Source organism: Mobula birostris, chromosome 30 (genome assembly GCF_030028105.1).
Source record: "Mobula birostris isolate sMobBir1 chromosome 30, sMobBir1.hap1, whole genome shotgun sequence".
In the NCBI taxonomy this organism is placed as follows: Eukaryota; Metazoa; Chordata; class Chondrichthyes; order Myliobatiformes; family Myliobatidae; genus Mobula; species Mobula birostris.
This window is the reverse complement of record NC_092399.1, coordinates 24,222,785-24,250,689: the sequence shown is the minus strand read 5'-3', so window position 1 is coordinate 24,250,689 and position 27,905 is coordinate 24,222,785. Positions and strand designations below refer to the sequence as shown.

Genomic DNA, 27,905 nt, shown 5'->3' with positions numbered 1-27,905 from the left:
GTATGTAATAAAGAATCACCTAAGATTAGGCATTTAAGAGGTAGAATGACATGTCATCTTACTCAAGTGGCCAGGGAACTATTGTACATATCCAATTATTCAAGCAAACCACACCCACTACTGAAGCTCGTGTCATCCTTTGACACTGCTGCTGTTCCTTTCCGTGCCTTGTGGTGCATCGGGTGGCAAGCTTGCCGTTTCTTTTGCATTTTTGCCTATTTTCTACAAGGCCAAGTTGCTAGCTCAACGCTCAACCCAACAGAGATGGAAAGCGTGTAAGGAGCCAGCCAGATTCAAATCCGGGATCACTCACCTTGACCTCCAATGCGGATGCCACTCCACCACCGGCCGGCTATCCTTTGACATAAGTTTATACTTATCAGCTAGGTCAAGTATTTCCCATCAGTTTTTGGGGTGAAAACCAATCAATAACCGAATAAACAACAAATTATATTTAACTTCTTTAATACAAAATGGTCACAAATCCATTTTCCTTCTTTAAAAAAAATAATAAAGCCATGTGTCCAAAAAATGTCATAATTGTACAAATTAAAAAGGTAATATTTATACATACAATATCCAAAGCACAAAAAATATAATGGGTTCAAAAAAATAAAACCACATGTTGCTATTAAATCTAACTCCATTGAGTCCATTTAGAAATATCTGGAGATTATGGCCTTCTGTGCTTTTCTCACACTCACAGCTACACAAGGCTTTGACCCCAAAATGAGAACAATGTGCCTGCATACAAAATCTGTAAAGGCACAATCCAGCACAGAAGAAATTATTTCAAATTAATTTCAGGACAAAGTAAAATAAACCACCATTTGTACTCAAAGTGAAACAGGAACTTCCAATAAGAGATTTAAAATTTGAATTTTACCAAATGAAACACAACACTTTATGTAGAATACAATCTCACATAAATGTCACAGGTAACATCAAATAGTTAAACTGAGTCACAACAGACATAAAATCGACCAATTAATTCCCCAGTTTCCCCTCACCCCATGACAATTTAAATTGGTTATAAAACCCAATGGATGCCTTACTTGTACAAATAACAAACAAATGGGCTGTAATCAAACAGTGACGTCCAAATGAACACAAATCAGATGTAGCTGATAAAGACGCAATGTGTGGCCTCGAACACCAGGAGGAGGCAAGGCTGCCTTCATATAGTAGAGATCAGTTAAAATCATGGCAAATGCCTGAAGCAACTCGATTTTAATGTTTTGTTTTATGTCCATGTTCCTTAAACTTTGATCTTGGCATCTGCAACTGGCAAAGGTCCTTTAGTAATCCTATGTAAATGATAAATTTTTAAAAATTACATCAAGAATCAAAATACCCAACATATTTTCACAACTAAGCATATTATCTAGATCAGATAAAATGACCTAAGAGTGAAAGACAGAACAATTTTACATTGAACTACTACTGAAGCTTGGAGATTCACTTTGAATGTTAAATAGTGACTTGCAGTAATCAGTGAAAGATCAATTTAACAGCACATCTAATTATTTAAAAAATGGTTCCAAAATAATTCTTTCCACCCTGACTTAATTTATGTTTCATTGTTAGTGTAAAAATATACCAGTGGCATGCAAAGGTTTGGGCGCCCCTGGTCAAAATTTCTATTACTGTGAATAGTTAAGTGAGTAAAAGATGAACTGATCTCCAAAAGTCATAGTTAAAGATGAAACATTCTTTTCAACATTTTAAGCAAGATTGGAGTATTATTTTTGTTTTGTACAATTTTAGAATGAAAAAAAGGAAAGGAGCACCATGCAAATGTTTGGGCACCCCAAGAGATTTGAGCTCTCAGGTAACTTTTGCCAAGGTCTCAGACCTTAATTAGCTTGTTAGGACTAAATACTGACCATACTGACCCTGCATGGTCAGTACTTAGTAACACCCCTTTTGGCAAGTATCACAGTTTGTAAACACTTTCTGTAGCCAGCTAAGAGTCTTTCAATTCTTGTTTGGGGGATTTTCACCCATTCTTCCTTGCAAAAGATTTCTAGTTCTGTGAGATTCTTGGGCTGTCTTGCATGCACTGCTCTTTTGAGGTCTATCCACAGATTCTCGATGATGTTTAGGTTGGGGGACTGTGAGGGCCATGGCAAAACCTTCAGCTTGCGCCTCTTGAGGTAGTCCATTGTGGATTTTGAGATGTGTTTAGGATTATTATCCTGTTGTAGAAGCCATCCTCTTTTCATCTTCAGCTTTTTTACAGATGGTGTGATGTTTGCTTCCAGAATATGCTGGTATTTGAATTCATTCTTCCCTCTACCAGTGAAATGTTTCCCGTGCCACTGGCTGCAACACAAGCCCAAAGCATGATCGATCCACCCCCGTGCTTAACAGTTGGAGAGGTGTTCTTTTCATGAAATTCTGCTCCCTTTTTTCTCCAAACATACCTTTGCTCATTGCGGCCAAAATGTTCTATTTTAACTTCATCAGTCCACAGGACTTGTTTCCAAAATGCATCAGGCTTGTTTAGATGTTCCTTTGCAAACTTCTGACGCTGAATTTTGTGGTGAGGACGCAGGAAAGGTTTTCTTTTGATGACTCTTCCATGAAGGTCATATTTGTGCAGGTGTCGCTGCACAGTAGAACAGTACACCACCACTCCAGAGTCTGCTAAATTTTCCTGAAGGTCTTTTGCAGTCAAATGGGGGTTTTGATTTGCCTTTTTAGCAATCCTATGAGCAGCTCTCTTGGAAAGTTTTCTTGGACCTCCAGACCTCAATCTGACCCCCACCATTCCTGTTAACTGCCATTTCTTAATTACATTACAAACTGAGGAAACGGCTACCTGAAAACGCTTTGCTATCTTCTTATAGCTTTCTCCTGCTTTGTGGGCATCAATTATTCTAATTTTCAGAGTGCTAGGCAGCTGCTTAGAGGAGCCCATGGCTGCTGATTGTTGGGACAAGGTTTGAGGAGTCAGAGTACTTATAAAGTTTTGAAATTTGCATAACCTGACCTTTCCTAACGATGACTGTCAACAAGCCATAGCTTCGTGCCCTTTTCCTTTTTTGTTATTTTGAAACTGTAAAAGATGGAAATAAAAAAGTAATATTCCTTAAAACATTAAAGAAATGTGTCATCTTTAACCTTATGCCTTTTGGAAATCAGGTCATCTTTTACTCACTTAGCTATTCACAGTAACAGAAATTTTGACCAGGGGTGCCCAAACTTTTGCATGCCACTGTATTTTTAGTTCACAAAATTAACCTAAAATGCATAATTAGTATTTCTTAATGCTATCCATGTGGTATTGATGGTCCTTGAGTGCTACTGGATTAGAGTTTCCAGTATTTACACCTAATGACAAAAGTGCAATATATTTCCCAGTTCGGAGGATAACACTCAAACTTTGACATTCCTTTACGGCTGATGTCTTTATTCTAGAATCAATCAGACAATAGATTTGAGGTATATTGTTCAAGATCCAATATGTAAAATGGAAGCTTGCTTTGGTAGAGTCAGGGATGGTGGAATGGCAGCCTATCATGCGCTGCTTTGTTCTGGATGGTTGCAGTTTCTTCATCCTGTTGCACTCATTTAGAAAACTGGAGAGTATGCCATCATACTCCTGGCTTGTGCTTTGTGGGAGCCATACTCTGCAAAATACCCAGTCACTGAACTTCCCTTGCAGGGTCAGACTTTATGTAAGCTCATCCAATTAAGCTTCTGGTTATTGGCAACCCTAAGAACCCTTGATGATGGAAGATTTGATGATGGTAAGTCATTGAAGAGTTTGATAGATTCTGCCTTGCTGATATTGCTCATTCTCTGGCACAAGGTGTTATGATTATTTCTTGGTCCTGATTTCTGACTCTGGGTGAGTTTGCACATTGTTCTGTTACCACATGAAATACCTACATGAGCTCCTGTTTCCTTCTGCATAACAAAGACCTGCTGATTGCTTGGCCACCTAGCTAACAGACCCTTGTGCAAGTAAGTCAGGGCAGGTGAGCCAATAGGGTGTTGAGTACATTGCAGAGAAATGGGTGGAGAAGAGGAGTTAACAACCAGCATTGCTATAAAAACCAGCATGGACTGAATAGTCTCTTTCTGATAGAAATAACATTAACAATGAAATGATCTATTTCAACTGCTACAACAATTGTTGGGGAGGAGAGAGAGGTTTCGGGATTCTAACGTTTTTACTATCATTCATTCTTTGGGGCACTCCTCTGTTTTCATGGATGTCTGCGAAGAACAAGAATTTCAGGATGCATATTGTATACAATTCTCTGATATTAAACAGAACTATTGAGCTATTGTCCTATGTGCCAGATACAATGCTAGACAGTAGGGAGTTTTCCCCTAGGTTTCAAATGTCTCCAGTTTTACTTGGACTCCTTCATGCCACTCAATTGGATTACGCCAAAATACCACGGACATCTTACTTTACCTCTGGAATTAAGTTCCTTTGCATCATAGCCTGGAATAAATGATGCTGGCACACCAGATAGTGTTAGTTAGATCTGTTAGTGAGAAAATGGTGGCAGACAACAATGTTGATGATACCTTTGCCAATGGGACAATAATTAACTGGATTTGATTTTCTGGTTTTCTGGACGGGACATACTTGGGCATCATTTCATATCATAAATATAATTGTTCTGCTGTAATGTGGCTATAACTGTAACTAGTTCTGGGGTATCCACTGCTTTTAGTTGTTTTTCGATATCATGGACTGAACTGAATTTGGCAAAAGACCAGCTGTGAAATACAGCGGAAATTCAGGAACAACAGAGGTGAATTGATCAGTTCTCCTTGCTAAGGGCAGTTTCACATACTTCTCCATCCTGGTCTTCTGCAACAAAGCTGGGGTGTTCTGCTACCTTTGAAATCTGTCCACTTCTGAGGTACTTAATTATCCACCACTATTCACTACTGGGGTACAGAGAAAGCATTGTTATCTCCGATTGTTAAGATTATAAACTAGGTAACATACTTCACCTTCAGCTACTTCCATCTGAAATCAATTCACTCCCTCATTTTAGATCACAGAGATACTCCACAACATTCTAAAACTTGGCAAGATAAATAATACAAGTTGTACTTACACTTCTTGGCTTTTTATTCAGCTTGATATCAATCCTATAATTAAAATCAGAATATTTGACATTGTTACTTGAAAAATCACACTTACCATCCATTGATATCAACAGCAACAACCAGAACATCAAACCATTTATTTCAGTTTATAACTTGTTTCTCCTTAAATGGTTATTCTATTTCAGTTTATTTCTTGGCCTCTTACCAGCCCCGTAACTAAAACAGCATCTTGCACAAACTAACGTTTAAAGTTATTTCATTGTCACCTTTCTAAATCGAAAGTTGGGTCACAATGTTGAAAGAACGGAACATGATAAATTCTGTCAATTATATAGATCAAATGTATAGTTAGGGCTGAAAGTTATTGTTATGTTTTACATTTTCCGAAACTGACAGGACTAAAGCCAAAGAGTTCAAAAAGTAGCACATAGGAGAGGAAGAAAGGGAACTTAATGTCATCTGGCCATTGCTGGAGGTTGGAATCATAGACTAAAATTTTCCTATTTGAACTCATTTTGGATCTTACACTACAACTTGGCTAATCTGGTTCACGGTCAAATTATGAGTAGTGGACATACTGTACATTCACCAGAAAATGAATAAAACTCAATCATTTTGCGGATGCATAAGGGTTATTTGGATCTCATTAATAGCAGCTGTATCTGACTCAAGAGTCTAAAATAGCAAAACTTGTAGAGGCACTAAAAATTTAATTCATCTCAAAATGGCTATTTATTAAGGTGCTCTTTTCCAGGGCAAAGTATTAAGACATCCAACCAATACACTGAAACAGCCACAGAAAATCATGCTGATCAACGTCAACTTGAAATGCAAAACGATAAAATATAACTTTATACATGCTCACATATTTAGACACAGGTTCTAATATTTATATACTTGCTATGCAATGTTAAATATCAAAATGACACACACTAGAAACAAAATTCTTCAATAAACCATTTTATACCCAAGGATTTTATTTGCAATCAGTATCATTCAAGTTCAAATAAAGATGAAAAAGACCTAACTTAAGGATTTGTGGGAAATTATTAATATCCACAGTCCTGCTTGCTTTGTAACTTGCATTAAGGTGCTTATCTGTCTTTTTCTATAAAGATATTCTTACTTAACTTACTGAAGGGTATTTATGGTATTTTTCCAAAGCTGCAGAATTATGAAAAATACATTGATCAATGCTAAAATACATGCATCACTAGTGAGATGAAACAACTGTGGAGTGCAAACACACATTCTGCTCACCAGCAGAGGTTCCTACACTTGCTCAAAAGTCTCAATGACTGACAACCATTTATTAGGAGATTTAATACAAAGTTCACTCAGTATTATATCATCATCCTTATGCACAGAATATATCCTGAACACAAGAAGAATTTAGTGTTTGGTAATCTATATACAATTATATATCAGTGAGTATTCAATCCTAAAACTACTGGCAAAGATACTTCCATAAATGTCTACAGTCTACACATCACAGTAAAGGGGAATACTGGAAAAGAGACAGCACATATACTGACAGAAAGCAAACTTACTCAAAGTCATAATCAAACATGCCAGATGGGCTTGATGGTAGCATAAAGGAGGAAAGAAAGCAACACGTTAACATATCAATTATCCAAACCAGAGTCTCAACCTTTTTTAAATATACAATTTTTAGCAAAAAGGCAAGAGACTACTGGTATTTTGATAAATTTACTGGAGAAACAAATATATCCAAAAATGTTTTCCATTCAACATTTATAAACCCATAGAAAAAAAATCAGAGGATTTAAAACAAAAACTTATTGCATAGAACAGTAAGAGCGTTAATTCTGTCTAATCCATTTAATGTAAAGGCAAAAGAGTTGATGGGTCAGTGAGAAGAGTCCTTGCAACAAACAGACACTAAAACAAAAGCATTACATCTAATACGTTAAATTTAATTTGTAAAACTGATTATTTCCAATAAGCTGCTATTCATTTATTATAAAAATTACCAAAGGAAATCCCATGTCACATCATATTTTGTTCCCTACAATCCCAGAAATAGTTGCACAAAACTCATCCACTCTAGCCCACACATCTGAGAATCTCATGAACCTCAAATAATTACCTGTGACGGTTTTTATTTTTCCTTTTCTTGTGACTCCCATGGTGACTGCTGGATGACGTAGAGGAGGCTGCTTTCTGAGGTTTCACGCCCTGCAGGTGTGACCCATCCAATTCCTCAGTGTCCTCCTGGTTGGGTTCATTCTCCTGGTTCTGGAAGTCTGGTGAATTGTCACTTTCTGTCCCACTGCCTGGTTCACCTAACATATTTCACACAGAAAATGTAAGAGATTTTAAAAAAACATATGTTAGTTCTACCTTTGATAACTACATTCTTCAAAGCACATCAGCACAAAGAATACAATGATCAACCTTAGAAAATGTCATCAAATTTTAAGTATTAGAAATTGTTGCAAGAGCTCTTCAGTTTCTAATGGTACAATCAAATACTGCAGACAAAACGTTCACAGTATACATGGTGAACCATGAAAAGTTATATCATAGTGTTGACACCATTGGTCCTCGTTTCCCCGCCATGATAGATTAAAAAGCAAATAAAACCATAAACATCTCCAGGTTAGCAGAAATTAATAAAATAAGCAGGTGTCAGAATTGCAATGAATTTAGAAGACTTGTTCAAAGCTTGATGACATCAATATAATCACTCTTCTACTGAACCAACCTTCCCTGCCTCATTTCCAACAACTACTCAAAACATCTGAGAAAAATTGCCTGCTACAGGTCAATTTCTGCTAATAGATTAAGCATGGTTTTAGACTTACGTTTTTCCACCAGTTGGTCCTGGACACCAGTCAAAGCACTGACTGCCTACAACAAGAGAGGGATCGAACAATAATACTAAATAGACAATACAAAATATATCTGCAAATTTTAAGCATATTATAATTAGTATTTGAAAAAAAAACTGTTTTACGCACTGCTACTGAGGTAACAGAGGACTTGCTAAAGAGACGCTCCGCTTCTTTAAACTTCCTGTTCCTTCGATCATTCTTACTGTTGGTGTTTCTGAAACAGAAAACAGCTCTCCGTAGGTAAAGCACCCAAGATAATTGCCATTCAGAACCTTAAGTACATTGTTTACGCATTATTTACGCAGGTACCCTGATTATAAGATTTTAAAAAAGAGTGCATACAGGGAAAGGGAAAAATAAAATGAAAACAAGTTACCCTCCTTCACCTAAATAGCTGGTTTACACAACTATTGATTATGCTCCCAAAATAAGCGATCCACTTTACATGCTGCACAGGATGAAGTAACTCAGAGATGAATAAAGGAGAAAAAGATGTATTTGCCTTTAGTAGACATTTTTACTTTTGACCTTTGTAATTTTGAACTACGAGATGTATCCTGACACTTATTTGAACAATTGGGATTGTTGATCCACAAATGAATGCTGCAGGTGTGGTTAAAACTGGCTTTCCCGCAAGGTGCTGCCATTAGTTAATAACTTGCTACATAACTTCAATACAATTTCATACTGGATTAAGTTATAGTTCTGAGAACTTCAAGCCTCAAAAGGAATCTATTTCATCTTGTATCAATCTGCACTCCTCAGCTGAACACACTGAATTTTATCTGGGTATGATTCCTCAGGCCCTAGAATCCACCTATACCTTTCAATGGTGATTCTTCCCACAACTGTGTTCTGATCTTGTTGCCTCATTATAGGAAGGATGTGTAAGCTTTAGAGGGGGTGCAGAGATTTACCAGGATGCTGCCTGAACTAGAGGACATGTCTTATGAAGATAGAGTGAGCTGGAGTGAAGGAGGATGAGAGGTGATTTGATTGAGGTGTACAATATAAGGTGCACAGATAGAGTAGATAGCCAAGGACTTTCTCTCAGGGTAGAAATAGCTTATACAAGGGGCATAATTTTAAGGTGACTGGAGGAACACATAGGAGGGATGTCAGAGGTAAGTTCTTTACACAGAGTGGTGAGTGAGTGGTCAGGGGTGGTTGTAGAGGCAGGTACATAAACAGCATTTAAGAAACACTGAAATCAGCACATGGATAATAGAAAAATGCAAGGTTTATGTAGGAGCAGAGGGTTAAATTTCTCTCAGAGCATGTTAAAAGGTTGACACAACACCGAAGGCCTGGTACTGTGCCATAATCTTCCATGTTCTATCAACTCAAGCATTCAAATATTAGTAAACTTTTCATTACGGGAATAGCAGTAGAGCCTAGTTCTATTCAACAGCAGGGTGATTGAGAACACAAGTCCAGCTGTACAATTCCCTAAACTGTGGTCCAATAGTCCTGAGATCAAGATTACTTATCCAAGTACTACCCTGTATGGGTTGAACCCAAGATACCTCATGGCTCTATTTCATACCAGTTTGTTACTATGTAGAGTCTTATTCAAGACATTCATTTGGAGTTTCTTTGTACACTCATTACAGTCTTCACTCAGAATAAGCAAATCTTAAAAATGGAACATACACTCACTTTATAAGGTACATCTGCTCATTAATGTAAATATCTAATCAGCCAATTATGTGGCAGAAACTTAATGCAGACATGGTCAAAAGGTTCAGTTGTTGTTGTTCAGACCAAACATCAGAATGGGGAAGAAATGTAATCCAAGTGACTTTGACCACTGCTACAAGACAGGGTATTTTCAATATCTCAGAAACTGCTGACCTCTTGGGTTTTTTTTTTCCCACACAACAGTCTCTAGAATTTGCAGAAACAGTGCGAAAACAACAAAAAAAAAATCCAGATTTATGTGCAAAAGTGCCTTATTACTGAGAGAAGTTAAAGGAGAATGGTCAGACTGGTTCAAGCTGATAGTAACTGAAATAACCAGGCATTACAACAGTGGTACATAGTAGAGTATCTCTGATCGCACAATGTTGAATCTCAAAGTACATGGGGTACAGCCCCAGAAGACTACAAACATACATTCAGGGGCCACTTTATTAGGTACAGGAGATATCTAATAACGTGGACACTGAATGTATATGGTCTATGGACATGATACAAGATTCTTTTAAGGCCCAAACAATATAAACTTTACATTTTTTTAATTTGGGAAATTCACAGTAGCTATAATACATCTGGAACAGATTAAATTTTTTTAAAAGCCAAGAAAATTCATCACTGCAGAATATATGGAAACCTCAGAATAATAAAAAATTGTCAATGATTTAAGAGTACTATTGAAAAGCTCTTCCTGGTAAACATACTTCTGATTGGTTAAATAACGATCCCATCCTCGAATGATATTCCCATACATCTGAGTATCTTCCAAATAGCTTCCCTCAAAGGCATAGATCTGCCGTTCAAGGTTTGCCAAAGTCTCCTATAAAAAGAATAAATTAACTGTTAAAACTGTGGGAGAACAAAAATTCTCTTGTTTTGCAATGTAATGCAGTGAGCACGGGTAAATTTCAGAAATGGGATAGAAAATTAAATGCTTCATATTCTCTACATCTTCTGATTAAACCTTATACAAATACCTAATGCATGACTTTACAAAGGTACAGAAAAGGAATATAAAGATCAATTATTGAAAATTCTGAATGGAAATTAGTCTCATTGTAGGCATACATCTTAGCTATAAAACTTCTAATTAAGATCTAGATTCTAGTAATCAAAAGTATGCACTTGGATATGGAGAATATAATTTAACACTTTACACAATTCAGGAATTTTATACTAGTCATGCAGCTGATCAACACAGGTTTACCAAAACACCATTGCTGTACCAGAAGAAATAAGGACAGACTAGAAACAACAGGAATTCTGCAGATGCTGGAAATTCAAGCAACACACATAAAAGTTGCTGGTGAATGCAGCAGGCCAGGCAGCATCTCTAGGAAGAGGTGCAGTCGATGTTTCAGGCCGAGACCTTTCGTCAGGACTAACTGAAGGAAGAGTGAGTAAGGGGTTTGAAAGTTGGATGGGGAGGGGGGAGATCCAAAATGATAGGAGAAGACAGGAGGGGGAGGGATGGAGCCAAGAGCTGGACAGGTGATTGGCAAAAGGGATACGAGACGAGCACGGGACAGGAGGTCCGGGAAGAAAGACAAGGGTTGGGGGGGACCCAAAGGATGGGCAAGGGGTATATTCAGAGGGACAGAGGGAGAAAAATGAGAGTGAGAAAAAGAATGTGTGTATAAAAATAAGTAACAGATGGGGTACGAGGGGGAGGTGGGGCATTAGCGGAAGTTAGAGAAGTCGATGTTCATGCCAGCAGGTTGGAGGCTACCCAGACGGAATATAAGGTGTTGTTCCTCCAACCTGAGTGTGGCTTCATCTTTACAGTAGAGGAGGCCGTGGATAGACATGTCAGAATGGGAATGGGATGTGGAATTAAAATGTGTGGCCACTGGGAGATCCTGTTTTCTCTGGCGGACAGAGCGTAGGTGTTCAGCAAAGCGGTCATTCCCAAATGGATATTCCCAAATAAACAGGGCTAACCTGTTCCAATTGCTTAAAAACATGGAATTTAATTGGATATAGAGAAAAAATATTTTAACTGGTGCAATCTTGAACATGCTTCAAACTGGAGATTAACCATTTAAGGGTGAAATCAGGAATTCCAATTGTATACATGGGTTTCCCAAAACGCAAAACTGTCTTTGCCAAAAGGCAATGGATACTACAACAAAGAAATTTCAAGAGATGCAAACGTATGAATTAGGATCAGGACATTCTCTAGGTTTCCTCTGCACTAATATCATGGCTGTCTGCAAGCTCCACTCTGCATTCCCATTTGTCCAGCACAAACTATTACATCCTTGGAAAGAATCTATCCTCTGCCTGAAACAAGCTAGAGGTTCAAGACCCTATCGGAAAAACATTCACCATCTCTATCTTCATTTTTTTTTAATATCACCTCTGGTCTTAGCTTCTCGCTTGAGAAGAAACATCCTCCTCACCCTTTCAAAACATCTCAGGAACTTATGTTAATCAGTTCTCTCTGACTTTTCTTTACAAAACCACCTTATTCAACATTTTCTCACAAGTCAACCCGCCCGATTCACTTATCAACCTGGTAAACTCCTGAACTACTTACAATGTATTTCTGCCATTCCCTACATCAGAAATCAATGCTGTATATAGTATTCTAAACATGGTCTCACTAACACCCTAACTGAGACATGACTTTCTGACTTTTGTATTCAATTCCCTTACAGGTAAACAATAATATTCATTACCTTTCCCGCTTATCTGTAATAGCTGCACACTTGCCTTCTGAGACTGTGTACGAGGACACCTGGATCCTTCTGCATATCAGAGATCTGTAATCACTTACCAGACTGCTTTTAATTGATTCTGCCAAAAGTAGTTATAAAAATTTTGTAAGCATGGACATCAAAGGAAACAGAATTCCGGTTGCTCAGGAGTTCAGTGAAAGGCCATTTATTCTACAGTGACTGAACAACTTATCCTTGTTCCTCTGTCTTTTATGTCAGGCTGTTATGGCAATGCTGAGGAAACTGCAATAAGGAAAAACTGCTGCTGTAAGTGTTAGCAGGGGGCAACAAATAAAACAGACTTGAGTACTGACCATTCACAAACAAGAGAAAATCTGCAGATGCTAGAAATCTGAGCAACACACACAAAATGCTGGAGAAAGTCAGCAGGCCAGGTAGCATCTAGGATAGGGGTGTCAACCTCATTTTAGGTCACCGGCCGGATTGGGCAAAATGCGACTTCATGCTGCCGGATCGGTTGTGCACACGTGAACACACGTGAGCGTGCTCCAACAGCTTTTGTTGCCTTCATTTTTTCAACCTGCTCTCATGTGTCTCAGTCTCTGCTATAACTACAAAGTGTTCCACTTTACGAATTTCGTTTCTTATGAAAATTGCCTAGCAAGCATTATTTTTATGATTGGTATTAACTTACAGTCATAGGCTACAAGAAAGTTGTGATGAGAGAGAGAAAAAGCGATGCTATTTCGGCTAAGATTGTTTTGGGAGACACACCCTTTCCATTAATAAACCATTTGAAATCCAACATTAGCAGACACAAATGTAGACCTAACAAAACAAATTGTAAGTGTAGGCTACACAACTGCACCTATATTTTATTAGCCTGCTTCCAGCAATCAAACCCAGACAATGAACAGTTAGCCCCTAATTTTTTATTGAAGTGATCACATTTACAATAATAGAATAGTCAGAAAATGAATGAATCACAATATTATGACACTCAATATTTCATAATGCATTTTGCTTACATGTCGCAGTGCATCGAATAGTGTCAACTCATTTTTCACTTGCTGCTTCCAGACACCTGTCCCAGGTATTGATAGAATGAATCCAGACCCACAGTCTCAACTTTATATTTCAAAGCTGAGTTACATTGAATTTCAATTAGTTCAATTTGGAGTTCATCTGGCACATCTGATGCTGCGTTGATGGCAAATGGCAAGCAAAATAGTGAGAATTCCTTCTCGAGCTGAGTGAAGACTTGGAAACGATTCTGAAACTCACTTTTCAGCAGTGATATTTTGTCCTTGTACCTGTTCATGTTGTCACTTGCTTGTTACATACACCTGTTGGGGTGCATTCTCCAGTTACCTTATAAGGTAACCATAGCCTACAGCGACATTCCCATGAGCGACACGCACAGACTGTAAAGAGGGGAAATAAGCTGGGTTACTCCGGGATAGTTGCATCTCCCACAGGCCTAATTTAATTTGAAAGGCACGAGTGCCGTTGTAGTATTCTGTAACAAGTTTATTGCGGCCTTGCATGTTAACATTAAGCACATTTAAGTGCTCTGTTATATCCACCAAAAATGCAAGATCATGAGGCCAGTCTGGGTCATCCAACTCTGCCACTGGCTTCCCTTTCTCGTTCATGAAGTCCAATTTCCGCACGTAATTGAAAAAAACGTTTGATCACAACCCCACTGCTCAACCAGCAGACTTCAGTGTGGTAGGGTAGGCCGTGTCCAATATTACTTTCAGACAAAAGAGTGTCAAATTGCCAATGATTGAGTCCCTTAGCTCTAATAAAATTAAACGTTTTGATTACTCCATCCAGGACATTGTCCATTTTCAGGCTCCTGCTACATAACGCCTCTTGCTGTACAATACAACGAAAACTCCTGCTCTGGATTCCCTGTCTGAACTTTCTCTCTGAGTTTCACAACAACTCCTGCCTTTTTCCCGACCATGGACGGTGCGCCATCTGTTGCCACGCTGACAGCGTGACTCCAGTCAACCCTAGGCCTCAACGAGGCTGGAGAAAACGTCATTCACCATTGTGGTGTTTGTCATGGGCACCATCTCCACAAACTCCTCGGTTACTGTCAAAGATACATCAACACCACGAATAAATATTCCCAATTGAGTTACATCAATCACGTCAGTGCTCTCATCAATTGCAATAGAGAAGGCAATAAATGACTTCACTTTATCTTTTAGTTGACCGTTCAAATCTCCTGCAAGGTCCCCAACTCTCTCTGCTACAGTATTTCTTGACAAGCTGACATTACCAAAAGCCTGTCTCTTCTCAGGGCACACCAGCTCAGCCGCAGTCAGCATGCATGCTTTGATGAACTCCCCCTCTGAGTATGGCTTCGACGCAGCAGCTATTTTGTTGGCAATAATATAGCTGGACTTGACAGCTCCATCATGAGTCTGTCAACTTTTGGTGAACACTGATTGCCGTTCTGAATCGTCCTGCGTACTTGTCATATTTTTCTCCGTGTGACGTCTCATAGTGTCATTTGATATTGTACTCTTTTGCCACAGCCACTTGTTTGCGAACATATCAGACACTCAAGTTTGCCGTTGACTTCACAGAAGAAAAAACGATCTTTCCAATTATTGTTGAATATCCGACCTTCGTTGTCAACTTTTCTTTTCTTGGAAAGCATTTTGAACCACAGCAGCAAACAGTCTCAGCTTTGCTACAGGTGTTACTTACCTGAGTACTGTGTGTGTTTATACTGTGTCTGATGTCATAAGTGGGGCCCTAGTAGTCTTCAATGCAGGATGGTACTCCTTCCTCCACGCTTCACAGTTGGGAAGAGGTTTTGGTGTTGGTGTGCAGGGCCCTTTTCCCTCCAGACGTGAGCATTTCTGCCAATAAGTTCAATTTTTGTCTCACCTGTCCACAGAACATAGAAGCATAGAATATAGGTGCAGGTGTAGGCCATTCGGCCCTTCGAGCCTGCACCGCCATTTATTATGATCATGGCTGATCATCCAACTCAGAACTCCACCCCAGCCTTCCCTCCATACGCCCTGACCCCCGTAGCCACAAGGGCCATATCTAACTCCCTCTTAAATATAGCCAATGAACTGGCCTCAACTGTTTCCTGTGGCAGAGAATTCCACAGATTCACCACTCTCTGTGTGAAGAAGTTTTTCCTAATCTCGGTCCTAAAAGGCTTCCCCTCTATCCTCAAACTGTGACCCCTCGTTCTGGACTTCCCCAACATCGGGAACAATCTTCCTGCATCTAGCCTGTCCAACCCCTTTAGGATCTTATACGTTTCAATCAGATCCCCCCTCAATCTTCTAAATTCCAACGAGTACAAGCCCAGTTCATCCAGTCTTTCTTCGTATGAAAGTCCTACCATCCCAGGAATCAATCTGGTGAACCTTCTCTGTACTCCCTCTATGGCAAGGATGTCTTTCCTCAGATTAGGGGACCAAAACTGCACACAATTCTCCAGGTGTGGTCCCACCAAGGCCTTGTACAACTGCAGTAGTACCTCCCTGCTCCTGTACTCGAATCCTCTCGCTATAAATGCCAGCATACCATTCGCCTTTTTCACCGCCTGCTGTACCTGCATGCCCACTTTCAATGACTGGTTTATAATGACACCCAGGTCTCGTTGCACCTCCCCTTTTCCTAATCGGCCACGATTCAGATAATAATCTGTTTTCCTATTTTTGCCACCAAAGTGGATAACTTCACATTTATCCACATTAAATTGCATCTGCCATGAATTTGCCCACTCACCCAACCTATCCAAGTCACCCTGCATCCTCCTCACAGCTAACACTGCCACCCAGCTTCGTGTCATCCGCAAACTTGGAGATGCTGCATTTAATTCCCTCATCCAAGTCATTAATATATATTGTAAACTGGGGTCCCAGCACTGAGCCTTGCGGTACCCCACTAGTCACCGCCTGCCATTCTGAAAAGGTCCTGTTTATTCCCACTCTTTGCTTCCCGTCTGCTAACCAACTCTCCACCCACACCAATATCTTACCCCCAATACCGTGTGCTTTAAGTTTGCACACTAATCTCCTGTGTGGGACCTTGTCAAAAGCCTTCTGAAAATCCAAATATACCACATCCACTGGTTCTCCCCTATCCACTCTACTAGTTACATCCTCAAAAAATTCTGTGAGATTCGTCAAACATGATTTTCCTTTCACAAATCCATGCTGACTTTGTCCGATCATTTCACCGCTTTCCAAATGTGCTGTTATCACATCCTTGATAACTGACTCCAGCAGTTTCCCCACCACCGACGTTAGGCTAACCGGTCTATAATTCCCCGGTTTCTCTCTCCCTCCTTTTTTAAAAAGTGGAGTTACATTAGCCACCCTCCAATCCTCAGGAACTAGTCCAGAATCTAACGAGTTTTGAAAAATTATCACTAATGCATCCACTATTTCTTGGGCTACTTCCTTAAGCACCCTGGGATGCAGACCATCTGGCCCTGGGGATTTATCTGCCTTCAATCCCTTCAATTTACCTAACACCACTTCCCTACTAACATGTATTTCGCTCAGTTCCTCCATCTCACTGGATCCTCTGTCCCCTACTATTTCTGGAAGATTATTTATGTCCTCCTTAGTGAAGACAGAACCAAAGTAATTATTCAATTGGTCTGCCATGTCCTTGCTCCCCACAATCAATTCACCTGTTTCTGTCTGCAGGGGACCTACATTTGTCTTTACCAGTCTTTTCCTTTTTACATATCTATAAAAGCTTTTACAGTCCGTTTTTATGTATCCTGCCAGTTTTCTCTCATAATCTTTTTTCCCCTTCCTAATTAAGCCCTTTGTCCTCCTCTGCTGAACTCTGAATTTCTCCCAGTCCTCAGGTGAGCCACTTTCTCTGGCTAATTTGTATGCTTCTTCTTTGGAATTGATACTATCCCTAATTTCTCTTGTCAGCCACGGGTGCACTACCTTCCTTGATTTATTCTTTTGCCAAACTGGGATGAACATTTGTTGCAGTTCATCCATGCAAACATTGTCCCAGAAGCATCAGGGAACATCCAGGAGGTCTTTTGCAAACTTGAGAGGTGCAGCAATGCTTTTTTTTAGAGCAGTGGTTTCCTCTGTGGTGTCTTTCCATGAACACCATTCTTGTTCAGTGTTTTTCTTCTAGTGGACACATGAATGGAGACTTTAGCAAGTTCTACAGATTTCTGCAGGTCTTTAGCTGTTACCCTTGGGTTCTTTTTCACCTCCTTCAGCACTGCACATTGAGCTCCAGGTGTGATCTTTGCAGGATGCCCACTCACAGGACGAGTAGCAACAGTACTGAATTTCCTCCATTTGGAGACAATTTCTCTCACTGTGGACTGATAAACACTCGGGTCTTTAGAAATGCTCTTGTAGCCTTTTCCAGCTTCATGCATCTCTATAATTCTTCTTCTAAAGTCCTCTGAAAGTTGCTTTGATTGAAACATGGTGCACACAACCAGATCTTTCTTGAGAAGAGTAGGCTCTCTCAGTAACTTGACTTTGTATTTCTTTTTTATAGGGTAGGGCACCGTTACAATCCATACCCCCAATCTTATCTCATTCATTGGAACACTGGACTCCAAATAGTTTCTGTAGAAGGCGTTACCCCAGAGGTTCACATACATTTTTGAACCTAGTCTGTGATTGTTTAAATGGTGTACCCAGTATTGATGAGAAGTGTTATTAGTTTAGGCAAATAGTGTTGGTCTATCATTGTGACTTACAAACCCCATTTCCAGAAAAGTTGGGATATTTTCCAAAATGTAATAAAAACAAAAATCTGTGATATGTTAATTCACGTGAACCTTTATTTAACTGACAAAAGTACAAAGAAAAGATCTTCGATAGTTTTACTGACCAACTTAATTGTATTTTGTAAATATACGCAAATTTAGAATTTGATAGCTGCAACACACTCAACAAAAGTTGGGACAGAGTTAAAATAAGATTGAAAAGTGCACAGAATATTCAAGTAACACCGGTTTGGAAGACTCCACATTAAGCAGACTAATCGGTAGCAGGTGAAGTATCATGACTGGGTATAAAAGTAGCGTCTATCAAAGGCTCAGTCTTTGCAAGCAAGGATGGGTTGTGGCTCACCCCTTTGTGCCAAAATTCGTGAGAGAATTGTTAGTCAGTTCAAAAGGAACATTTCTCAACGCAAGATTGCAGAGAATTTAGGTCTTTCAACATCTACAGTACATAATATTATGAAAAGATTCAGAGAATTCAGAGACATCTCAGTGCGCAAAGGGCAAGGTCGGAAACCACTGTTGAATGTGCGTGATCTTCGAGCCCTCAGGCGGCACTGCCTAAGAAACTGTCATGCTACTGTGACAATTATAGCCACCTGGGCTCGGGAGTACTTCGGAAAACCATTGTCACTCAACACAGTCCGTCGCTGCATCCAGAAATGCAACTTGGAACTGTATTATGCAAGGACGAAGCCATACATCAACTCTATGCAGAAATGCCGGCGAGTTCTCTGGGCCCCAGCTCATTTCAGATGGACCGAGAGACTGTGGAACCGTGTGCTGTGGTCAGATGAGTCCACATTTCAGGTAGTTTTCGGAAAAAACGGGTGTTGAGTTCTCCGTGCCAAAGATGAAAACGACCATCCAGATTGTTATCAGCGAAAGGTGCAAAAGCCAGCATCTGTGATGGTATGGGGGTGCATCAGTGCCCACTGCATGGGTGAGTTGCATGTATGTGAAGGTACCATTGACTCTGAGGCGTATATTAGGATTTTAGAGAGACATATGTTGCCATCAAGGCGACGTCTCTTCCCGGGATGACCATGCTTATTTCACCAGGACAATGCCAGACCACATTCTGCACGGGTTACAACAGTGTGGCTTTGTAGACACAGAGTGTGTGTGCTTGACTGGCCTGCTGCCAGTCCAGATCTATCTCCTATTGAAAATGTATGGCGCATCATGAAGAGGAGAATCAGACAACGGAGACCACGGACTGTTGAGCAGCTGAAGTCTTGTATCAAGCAAGAATGGACAAAATTTCCAATTGCAAATCTACTACAATTAGTATCCTCAGTTCCAAAATGATTAAAATGTGTTATTAAAAGGAAAGATAATGCAACACAATGGTAAACATGCCTCTGTCCCAACTTTTGTTGAGTGTGTTGCAGCCATCAAATTCTAAATTTGTGTATGTTTACAAAATACAATTAAGTTGGTCAGTTAAACTATTGAAAATCTTTTCTTTGTACTTTTGTCAGTTAAATAAAGTTTCATGTGAAGTAACATATCACTGATTTTTGTTTTTATTGCATTTTGGAAAATATCCTAACTTTTCTGGAAATGGGGTTTGTAGATGAAGATCAGACCACATTTTATGAGTAATTCATGCAGAAAACCAGGTAATTGCAAAGGGTTCACAAACCTTTGCTTGCAATTGTATAACTTTGTCTTTTGATTACTTTATGGCCGTAAAACATATGAACAGAATTAAACCATTTGGCCCATCAAGTCTGCTCTGCCACTTGATTTAATTTCCCCTCAACTTTATTCTCCTGTCTTCCTCCTATAATCTTTGATGCCCTTATAAACCAAGAAACCATCAACCTCCAATTTAATTATACCCAATGACTTGGCGTCAATGAATTCCACAGATTCACAACAATCTGGCCAGAGAAATTCCTTCTCATTTCTGTTCTAATGGGATGCGCTCCTATTCTGAGGCTGTGCCTTCTGGCTCTAGATTTTCCCCACTATTGGAAGCATCCTCTTCACATCCACTCCAGCGAGGCCTTTCAAGTGGTCATTAGTTTTGACTGAAACACCGACACTGCAACTGGTTACACTTCCCCACAGCTCCAGCAGCCTGTCCTGCAGCGCTGCATTGTGTGGATGGAGACTGCACGTTTGCCCTATATCCAATTGCGAACTTCCCCACCTCAGATCAGGTGTTCCAGTTTTCCCCTCACACCCCAGTGCTGCTAGCTGTTAGGTTAAGCTACCGTAAACGTAAACACAGGTGGGAGAATCAGGAAGGTGTGAATAGCCACGTATGAAAGAATAGGTTTCAAGGAAATAAACGGGGAATAGAATTGATCCAAGAGCAAGCAGAGATTTGATAAAACCAAGCAACCTCCTGTCTTAAGGAAATATGAGAAATACTTTCATTCAGGCTGAGTGACAAAATAAGCAGGAAAATATGCAATTAGGTGATTCACAGTTACGATAATGGGAATGAAAATTCTGAATACAGTTAACTGCAGAACACAGTTTCAATAATTTAAGCTGATGGTTGTGAAGAACTGCAAAGCATTACTGATAATTAATTTTCCATTCTGATTCACCTGAAATCCAATTCAAAGCATAGAGTCTGAATTAATCTCATTCTGTACAAGAAAACCTACAAAAACAAACCCTACCAGGCTAAGAGCAATTGCATGCTGTTAACCCACAGACCCAGTGGCTATTGGTCCAATGTTACTAGACTAGAGATGCAGTGCCTGTTGGATGCATATTAATGTTCCAAAGACGCAGTGGCCATTGGTTGAATGCTGTTAGCCTGTAGGTACAGTGTGGCTGGGTGGACGTCGTGAACATTAACATGCAGGGACTATAGGGTGGACATTGTGGACGTTAAGGTGCAGTGTCCATTGGGTGAACATTGTGGTCATTAAGCTGCAGTGAGTCTTGGGTGGACGTTGTGGACATTAAAGTGCAGTGACCATTGGGTGGACGTTGTGGACGTTAAGGTGCAGTGACCATTGGGTGGATGTTGTGGACGTTAAGGTGCAGTGACCATTGGGCAGATGTGGGCATTAAGGTGAAGTGACCATTGGGTGGACGTTGTGGACACGAAATGCGGAGACCATTTGTTGGACACTAAGGTATGGTAACTATTGGGTGAACATTGCGGACATTAAGGTGTAGTGATGGTTGGGTGAACGTTGAGGGCATTTAGGTGTAGTGACTATTGGGTGAACATTCTGGACGTTAAGGTGCAGTGACCACTGGATGGACATTAAGGTGCAGTGAACATTGTGGACATAAAATGCAATGACCATTGGGTGAACATTGTGGCAATAAAATGCAGTGGCCATTGGGTGAACGTTGTGAACATAAAATGCAATGACCACTTGGTGGACATTAAGGTGTAGTGATTGTTGGGTGAATGTTGCGGACATTAAGGTGTAGTGATTGTTGGGTGGTCATTGTGGACACTTAGGTGCAGTGACCATTGGGTGAACGTTGTAGACTTGAAATGCAGTGACCATTTGGTGGACATTAAGGTATGGTGACTGTTGGGTGAACATTGTGGACATTAAGGTGTAGTGATGCTTGGGTGAATGTTGAGGACATTTAGGTGCAGTGATGCTTGGGTGAACATTGTGGACGTAAAATGCAGTGACTGTTGGGTGAACATTGTGGACGTTAAGGTGTAGTGATGCTTGGGTGAATGTTGAGGACATTTAGGTGCAGTGATGCTTGGGTGAACATTGTGGACATAAAATGCAGTGGCCACTGGGTGAACATTGTGGACGTTAAGGTGCAGTGACCATTGGATGGACATCAAGGTGCAGTGAAGGTTGTGGACGTAATATGCAGTGACCATTGGGTGAACGTTGTAGACTTGAAATGCAGTGACCATTTGGTGGACATTAAGGTATGGTGACTGTTGGGTGAACATTGTGGACATTAAGGTGTAGTGATGCTTGGGTGAATGTTGAGGACATTTAGGTGCATTGATGCTTGGGTGAACATTGTGGACATAAAATGCAGTGACTGTTGGGTGAACATTGTGGACGTTAAGGTGAAGTGATGCTTGGGTGAATGTTGAGGACATTTAGGTGCAGTGATGCTTGGGTGAACATTGTGGACATAAAATGCAGTGGCCACTGGGTGAACATTATGGACGTTAAGGTGCAGTGACCATTGGATGGACATCAAGGTGCAGTGAAGGTTGTGGACATAATATGCAGTGACCATTGGGTGAACGTTGTGAACATGAAATGCAGTGACAATTTGGTGGACATTAAGGTGTAGTGATGGTTGAGTGAACATTGTGGATACTTAGGTGCAGTGGCCATTGAGGGCATGAAATGCAGAGACTATTTGGTGGACATTAAAATGTAGTGACCGCTGTGTGGTCATTCTAGACAATAAGATGTAGTGACTACCTCTGTTGGATGCACACTGTCGGTCCATGTCTGCAGGGCGTGCCGATGGGAGCAGCGCCGGCGAGAGGCGGCAAAGCAACCAGGGAAAGGGGGCGGATGCTGGATGGAGGGAGGGTGCCAGTCAGGACTGCGAACTTCCCCTCGCCCGGCAACACAGCCCGAAGCTTCCCTTTAACCGGAGCCCCGCTTCACCGATAACTCTCCGCGGGCTCCCGTACTGGCAGCTCCGCCTCTCAGGCCTAGCTCCCGCCGTCTGGCCTGGCCCGGCCTGTACCCGCCTTCCCTCCTCTAAACCGGCTACCGCCACGACGCAAGGTCCCGCCTCTTTCTCGAAGCTTCGCGCCGGCTCCCTGCTTATTAACGGAGAGGGTTTTGTTTTGTTTCGCATCTAACGCCTCTGCACCGCGCTCACCGCCAATTCCTGCTTCCTCTTCACCAGCTCGGCCAGCTCCCGCCGGGTGTCCGGGATCTGCGGTGCCTGCGCCTTGTTATGCATCGCCATACTGGAGACGAGGAGCGGGAGGCGCCCCAAGCCGAGCCGGACCGAGCTGAACGCTTCTTCAGGCCGCAGTAGCTCGGTGCTCGGCGCTCGGCGGACCTCCGGGCAGCAGGGGCCGCCAGCGCGCTGCAGCGCCAGATAGACACGACGCTCAGAACCCGGCGGGCGGACTGCCGCCCTGCAGCGCCGCCGGCAGCACGGGAGGGCACATTGCAGCAGCCGAGCGCGGGAATGACATCCAGGCGCAGCGGCCCCTAGCGCATCAAACTGCTGGAGACACTGAGCGGGTCGGGCAGCGCCTAGGAACATAGTTAATATTTGAGGCCCAACATCCTTCAACAGACCATAGAACAGTACAGCACAGAAAGATTTATTGTCACTATTTAAGTTATTAAATTAAGTATTTTAGAGTCTCATTTTGTAATGGCTAGTCTTAACTAACTTAGTGGGCAGCATGGTGATTTAGCAGTTAGGGTTGCACTTTATAATGCCAGTGATCGGAAGATCACGGTTCAGTTCTTGCTGCCTTCTGTACAGAGTTTCTATGTCCTCCCTGTGACTGCGTAGGTTTCCTCCGGGTGCACCAGTGTCCTCCCACATCCCAAATGGCATGTGGGTTACTAAGTTGTGGGCATGCTGTACTGATTTTCTTTCTCTAAAAATACTTTATTCAGAAATATTACAAAATAAAGTTATTTACATAAAAAAACATTTGTTGACTCTCAGTCCTTTTTCAATAAATAAAGTTATTTACAATAAAATTATGCGTTGACTCTCAGTCCATATTCAAATGAAAGATGTTTACAATAGATCGTTCGTTGACTCTCAAACCTTAGTCAAGAATTAAGACTTATTTACAATAAAATTATTAACAATAAAAAAAACAGTGTTGGCTCTAATTCCTTTTCCAAAGTGACAATTCCAGCCACTCCTGGGGCACCATGTTGATTCATCTATCCACACCACTGATGAGGGGTGTTCTCCTCCCCACCCAACCCCTCCCACTCCCACGGGTAACGAACCTTAAACTGTGGTCCTTCCCCACTGGGCCTTTGCGGTGACTGCACCAAGTTTGAGTGCATCCGTCAACACGTACTCCTGCAGGCAAAAATGAGCCAGTCGGCAGCATTCAGTCACAGACATCTCCATGTGCTGGTAGACCAACAAGTTTCGGGCAGACCAAAGAGCATCTTTCACCGAATTGATGATCTGCCAGCAACATCGGATGTTTGTCTCCGTGTGTGTCCCCAGGAACAGCCCGTAGATTACGGAGTCCTCAGTAATGCAGCTGCTGGGCATGAATCTTAACACCGTCCCTTCCATCCTCCTCCACACCTTCTTCGCGAACCCACAGCGTACAAAGAGGTGAGTCACTCACTCCACCCCATTACAGTCCTCCCGCGGGCAATGGGGTGTGGAGATGACGTTCTGGGCGTACAGGAGGGATCTGACTGGGAGGGCGCCTCACACCGCCAGCCAGGCGAGGTCTTTGTGCCTGTTTGTGAGGTCTGGCGATGAGGCAATTTAGATTATGAAGACACGCAGTCCTCTTTTATTGTCATTTAGTAATGCATGCACTAAGAAATGATACAATATTTCCTCCGGTGTGATATCACAAAACACAGGACAGGCCAAGACTGAAAAAAAACTAACAAAACGACATAATTATAACATATAGTTACAACAGTGCAACAATACCATAACTTGATGAAGAAAAGTCCATGAGCACAGTAAAGAGTTCAAAGTCTCTCAAATGTCCCACATCTCACGCAGACGGGAGAAGGTGGAAAAACTCTCCCTGCCATACCCGACCACTGTCCAACTCTGAGTTGTCCGAAAACTTCAAGCTCTGATCAGCTCTCAGACACCGAGTACTGAGCGCCATCTCTATCCGAACGATTCGACCTCCATCTCGGTCGCCAACAGTAGGCAAAGCCGGAGATTTTGAGACCTTCCCTCCGAAAGATTCCTGACCGCGCAGTAACGACAGCAGCGAACGAGCGTTTCAGAAATTTTTCCAGATGTTCCTCTGTGCTTTCACGTCCATTCTCCATCAAATCAGGATTGTCCACGGCCCCTATTTTACAGATACGATATCATTTTTCACCGGAGGGCTGTGCACACACGGTGCGCTGCTTCTGTCTCCTCCTGCCAGATATACTGCTCAGGGAACCACCCCATTGAATCCATCTCATCCTTCTCCTGCAGGACATTACATGCCAACCGCTGTCTAATTGCCTTGTGGTCAAAGGCGTTGGCCTGGAAGAACTTTTCTATGAAGGACAGGTATGGAGGCAACGACCAGCTGACAGGGGTGTTGCACAGGAAAGGGGCCAGACCCATCCTTCGTAGCCAGGGCGACAAGTAGAACCTGGGCACATAGTGGTACTTTGTGCCCACGTATCTGGGATCCACGCACAGCCTGATGCAGCCACACACAAAGCTGGCCATCAGGGTGAGGGCGACACTGGGGACGTTCTTGCCCGCATTGTCCAGGGACTTGTGCATGACGGTCCGTCTGACCCGCTCCATCTTGGATCCCCAGATGAATCTGAAGACAGCTTGGGTGATTTCCGAGCTGTAGGGGCAGGGGACGGGCCACACCTGCACCAAGTACAGCAGCCCTGAGAGCACCTCACACCTGGTGACCAAGTTCTTGCCCGTTATCGACAGGGAGCACCCTCCCCACCGTCCCGGTTTCTGTTTCACCTTGGCAGTCCACTCCTGCCAGTTCTTGTTGCATGCCTCGGCCCCTCCGAACCAAATCCCCAGCATCCAGACCAACAGTAGGGCGGCTCTCAGCAGAATGGTCCTATCAGTCCCATTTCTTAGTGAATTATTCCCTGCAATTCATTCTCTCATATGCTCACCGGCTCCCCCTGTTGATTCTTTTATCATTTAGCTATATTAAGGGACAATTTTCAGTAGCCAATTCATCTAACATGTTGCCATTGGGATATGGAAAGAAAACAGAGCAGCTGGAGGAAATAGACGGAGTATGCAAACACACACAGCCCCCAGGCTCAGGAAGTCTGGTGCCATGGTGAGGAAGAAGACCGCCATCAGTAAGCTCATTATTGGAAACAAGAAGCAGTTTTCCAAAAAGTGATATTCAATTAAATTATTGGTGTTAATCAAATAGATGCCATTGTTTGCAAAGAGCCATTATGAAAGCAATGCTTTAAAAGAGGCTGTTTTGGGTGTGTGTCCGGCTTCCAAACAATGATTTACGTTATGTTATTTTTTGTATTTTTTTTTCATGGTAACACGTTGAAGCTGCACGCTCTCTAACATGCTGGTAGAGAGAGTTTTATTTGGGTTTTTAGTGCTGAAATAGTTACATTCCGACACATCTCATTAGTGGGGCAGAAGCATGGTCGCATTGTTTATTCCAGGGATTAGCTGCTTGCGCTAATGTCGGCTGGTTTAGCGAGCAGAGCGGTGGACACCCCTGCTGAAATCTGGAGGAAAACACACAGAGGATGCAGAGGGGGATCACAAAGTCGAGGAAAGAGGACCGGGTCGAGACAACAGAGACTTATGGAGAAGAGGAGTTCGGTGGGTAATAAAATGGACGAGTTCTCGGCGCTAGCCAGGCGTCAGAGAACATTTCGGGAGTGCAGTGTGATGTGTTTCACTGGAACGGGGCTGCACGAGGACATACCTGATCAAATCCTTTCCATGGACGGCTTCCAGACCGTTCGGGCTGACCGGAAGTGCACTGAGAGTGGTAAGTGTAAAGGAGTTGAGTGCTTACTGTTCTGGTTAACAACAGATGGTGTAATCCGAGTCATATTACGATCGAGGAACATGTTTGTAGACCGGATATTGAACTTTTTACTGGTGGACTTTGGCCATATTCCACCGAGATACAAGACTGGGCGGCACGGGAGGTCGTTCCTGCCTGTGGCCATCGAACTTGCAGCTCCTCCCGTGGAGGGTCAGACACCCTGAACCAATAGACTGGTCCTGGACTCATTTTCCGTCTGGCATAGTTTGCATTTTGTTGTTTGTTTATGGTTTTTGTATTGCTATATTTATGCTCTATTCTTGGTTGGTGCGGCTGTAACGAAACCCAATTTCCCTCGGGATCAATAAAGTATATCTATCTATCTATCTCTCTAAGCTCAGGAAGTCTGGCACCATGGTGAGGGAGATGTACCGCCATCAGTAAGCTCATTATTGGAAACAAGAAGCAGTTTTCCAAAAAGTGATATTCAATTAAATTATTGGTGTTAGTCAAATAGATGCCATTGTTTGCAAAGAACCATTATTAAAGCAATGCTTTAAAAGAGGCTTGTTTTGGGTGTGTGTCCAGCTTCCAAACAATGATATCTGAATATTCAGAGGAGTTTTTGTCAATTGGGGTAGGCTCCCATTGTTAATATGTAATAGTCTTTCTCTCCTCCCAGAGATATTGGAGTAAGATATATAATTACAACACCTTAATGCATTCAATCACCTGCTGCTAGGTTGTGACAAAGAGAGTTATACCACTATGTATTTTCTTCCCCCATGTCTCTACAGAGTCTGTTGTTGTTCGGAAATGAAGACTTTTTACATTAACAGCTCTGGTCTCGGTGTGGCTCATTCAATGACATCGCACCAACTTGCTCATCATATATTCATGCATGACAGACCTTTATTTACTGAGATACAGTGCGGACGAAACAGGCCCTCCACACCATGCCCGCCCCAAGCCACCCCTGATTTAACCCTGCCCTAATCACGGGTGATTTACAATGACCAATCGACCTACTAACGGATTCTGTCTTTGGACTGTGGGAGCACCCGGAGGAAACCCACGCGGTTACGGGGAGAACGTACAAACTCCTTACGGGCAGTGCCGGAATTGAACCTGGGTGGCTGATGCTGTACAGCATTGTGCTAACCACTATGCTACTGTGTCACTCCAATATGAAATGA

At 41.9% G+C, this 27,905-nt stretch overlaps 1 protein-coding gene across 2 annotated transcripts; it reads right to left on the bottom strand.

Moving 5' to 3' along the window:
• Positions 1-448: 448 nt before the first annotated feature.
• On the bottom strand, positions 449-23,110 carry meaf6 (MYST/Esa1-associated factor 6). Of its 2 annotated transcripts, XM_072247151.1 has the most exons (8): positions 22,893-23,110; positions 10,340-10,455; positions 8,067-8,154; positions 7,911-7,956; positions 7,193-7,388; positions 5,091-5,124; positions 2,996-3,061; positions 449-1,307 (listed from the first exon to the last, which is right to left on the bottom strand). In XM_072247151.1, the coding sequence occupies exons 1-7, from the start codon at positions 22,980-22,982 to the stop codon at positions 3,014-3,016; spliced, it is 618 nt and encodes a 205-aa protein (XP_072103252.1). In that variant the 5' UTR covers positions 22,983-23,110; the 3' UTR covers positions 449-1,307; positions 2,996-3,013. The 2 variants fall into 2 exon arrangements, with proteins under 2 accessions (XP_072103252.1, XP_072103253.1); XM_072247152.1 differs by lacking the exon at positions 2,996-3,061 and having other exon boundaries at positions 22,893-23,108.
• Between the last annotated feature and the right edge of the window lie 4,795 nt (positions 23,111-27,905).

Coding starts and splice junctions, on each gene's coding strand:
- meaf6 (XM_072247151.1), bottom strand. CDS start 22,982: ATGGCGATGCATAACAAGGCGCAGGCACCGCAGATCCCGGACACCCGG. Junction 10,456..22,892: donor AGAGGAAGCAGGAATTGGCG/GTGAGCGCGGTG, acceptor TTCTTTTTATAG/GAGACTTTGGCAAACCTTGA. Junction 5,125..7,192: donor AAAAATAAAAACCGTCACAG/GTAATTATTTGA, acceptor TTTTAATTATAG/GATTGATATCAAGCTGAATA.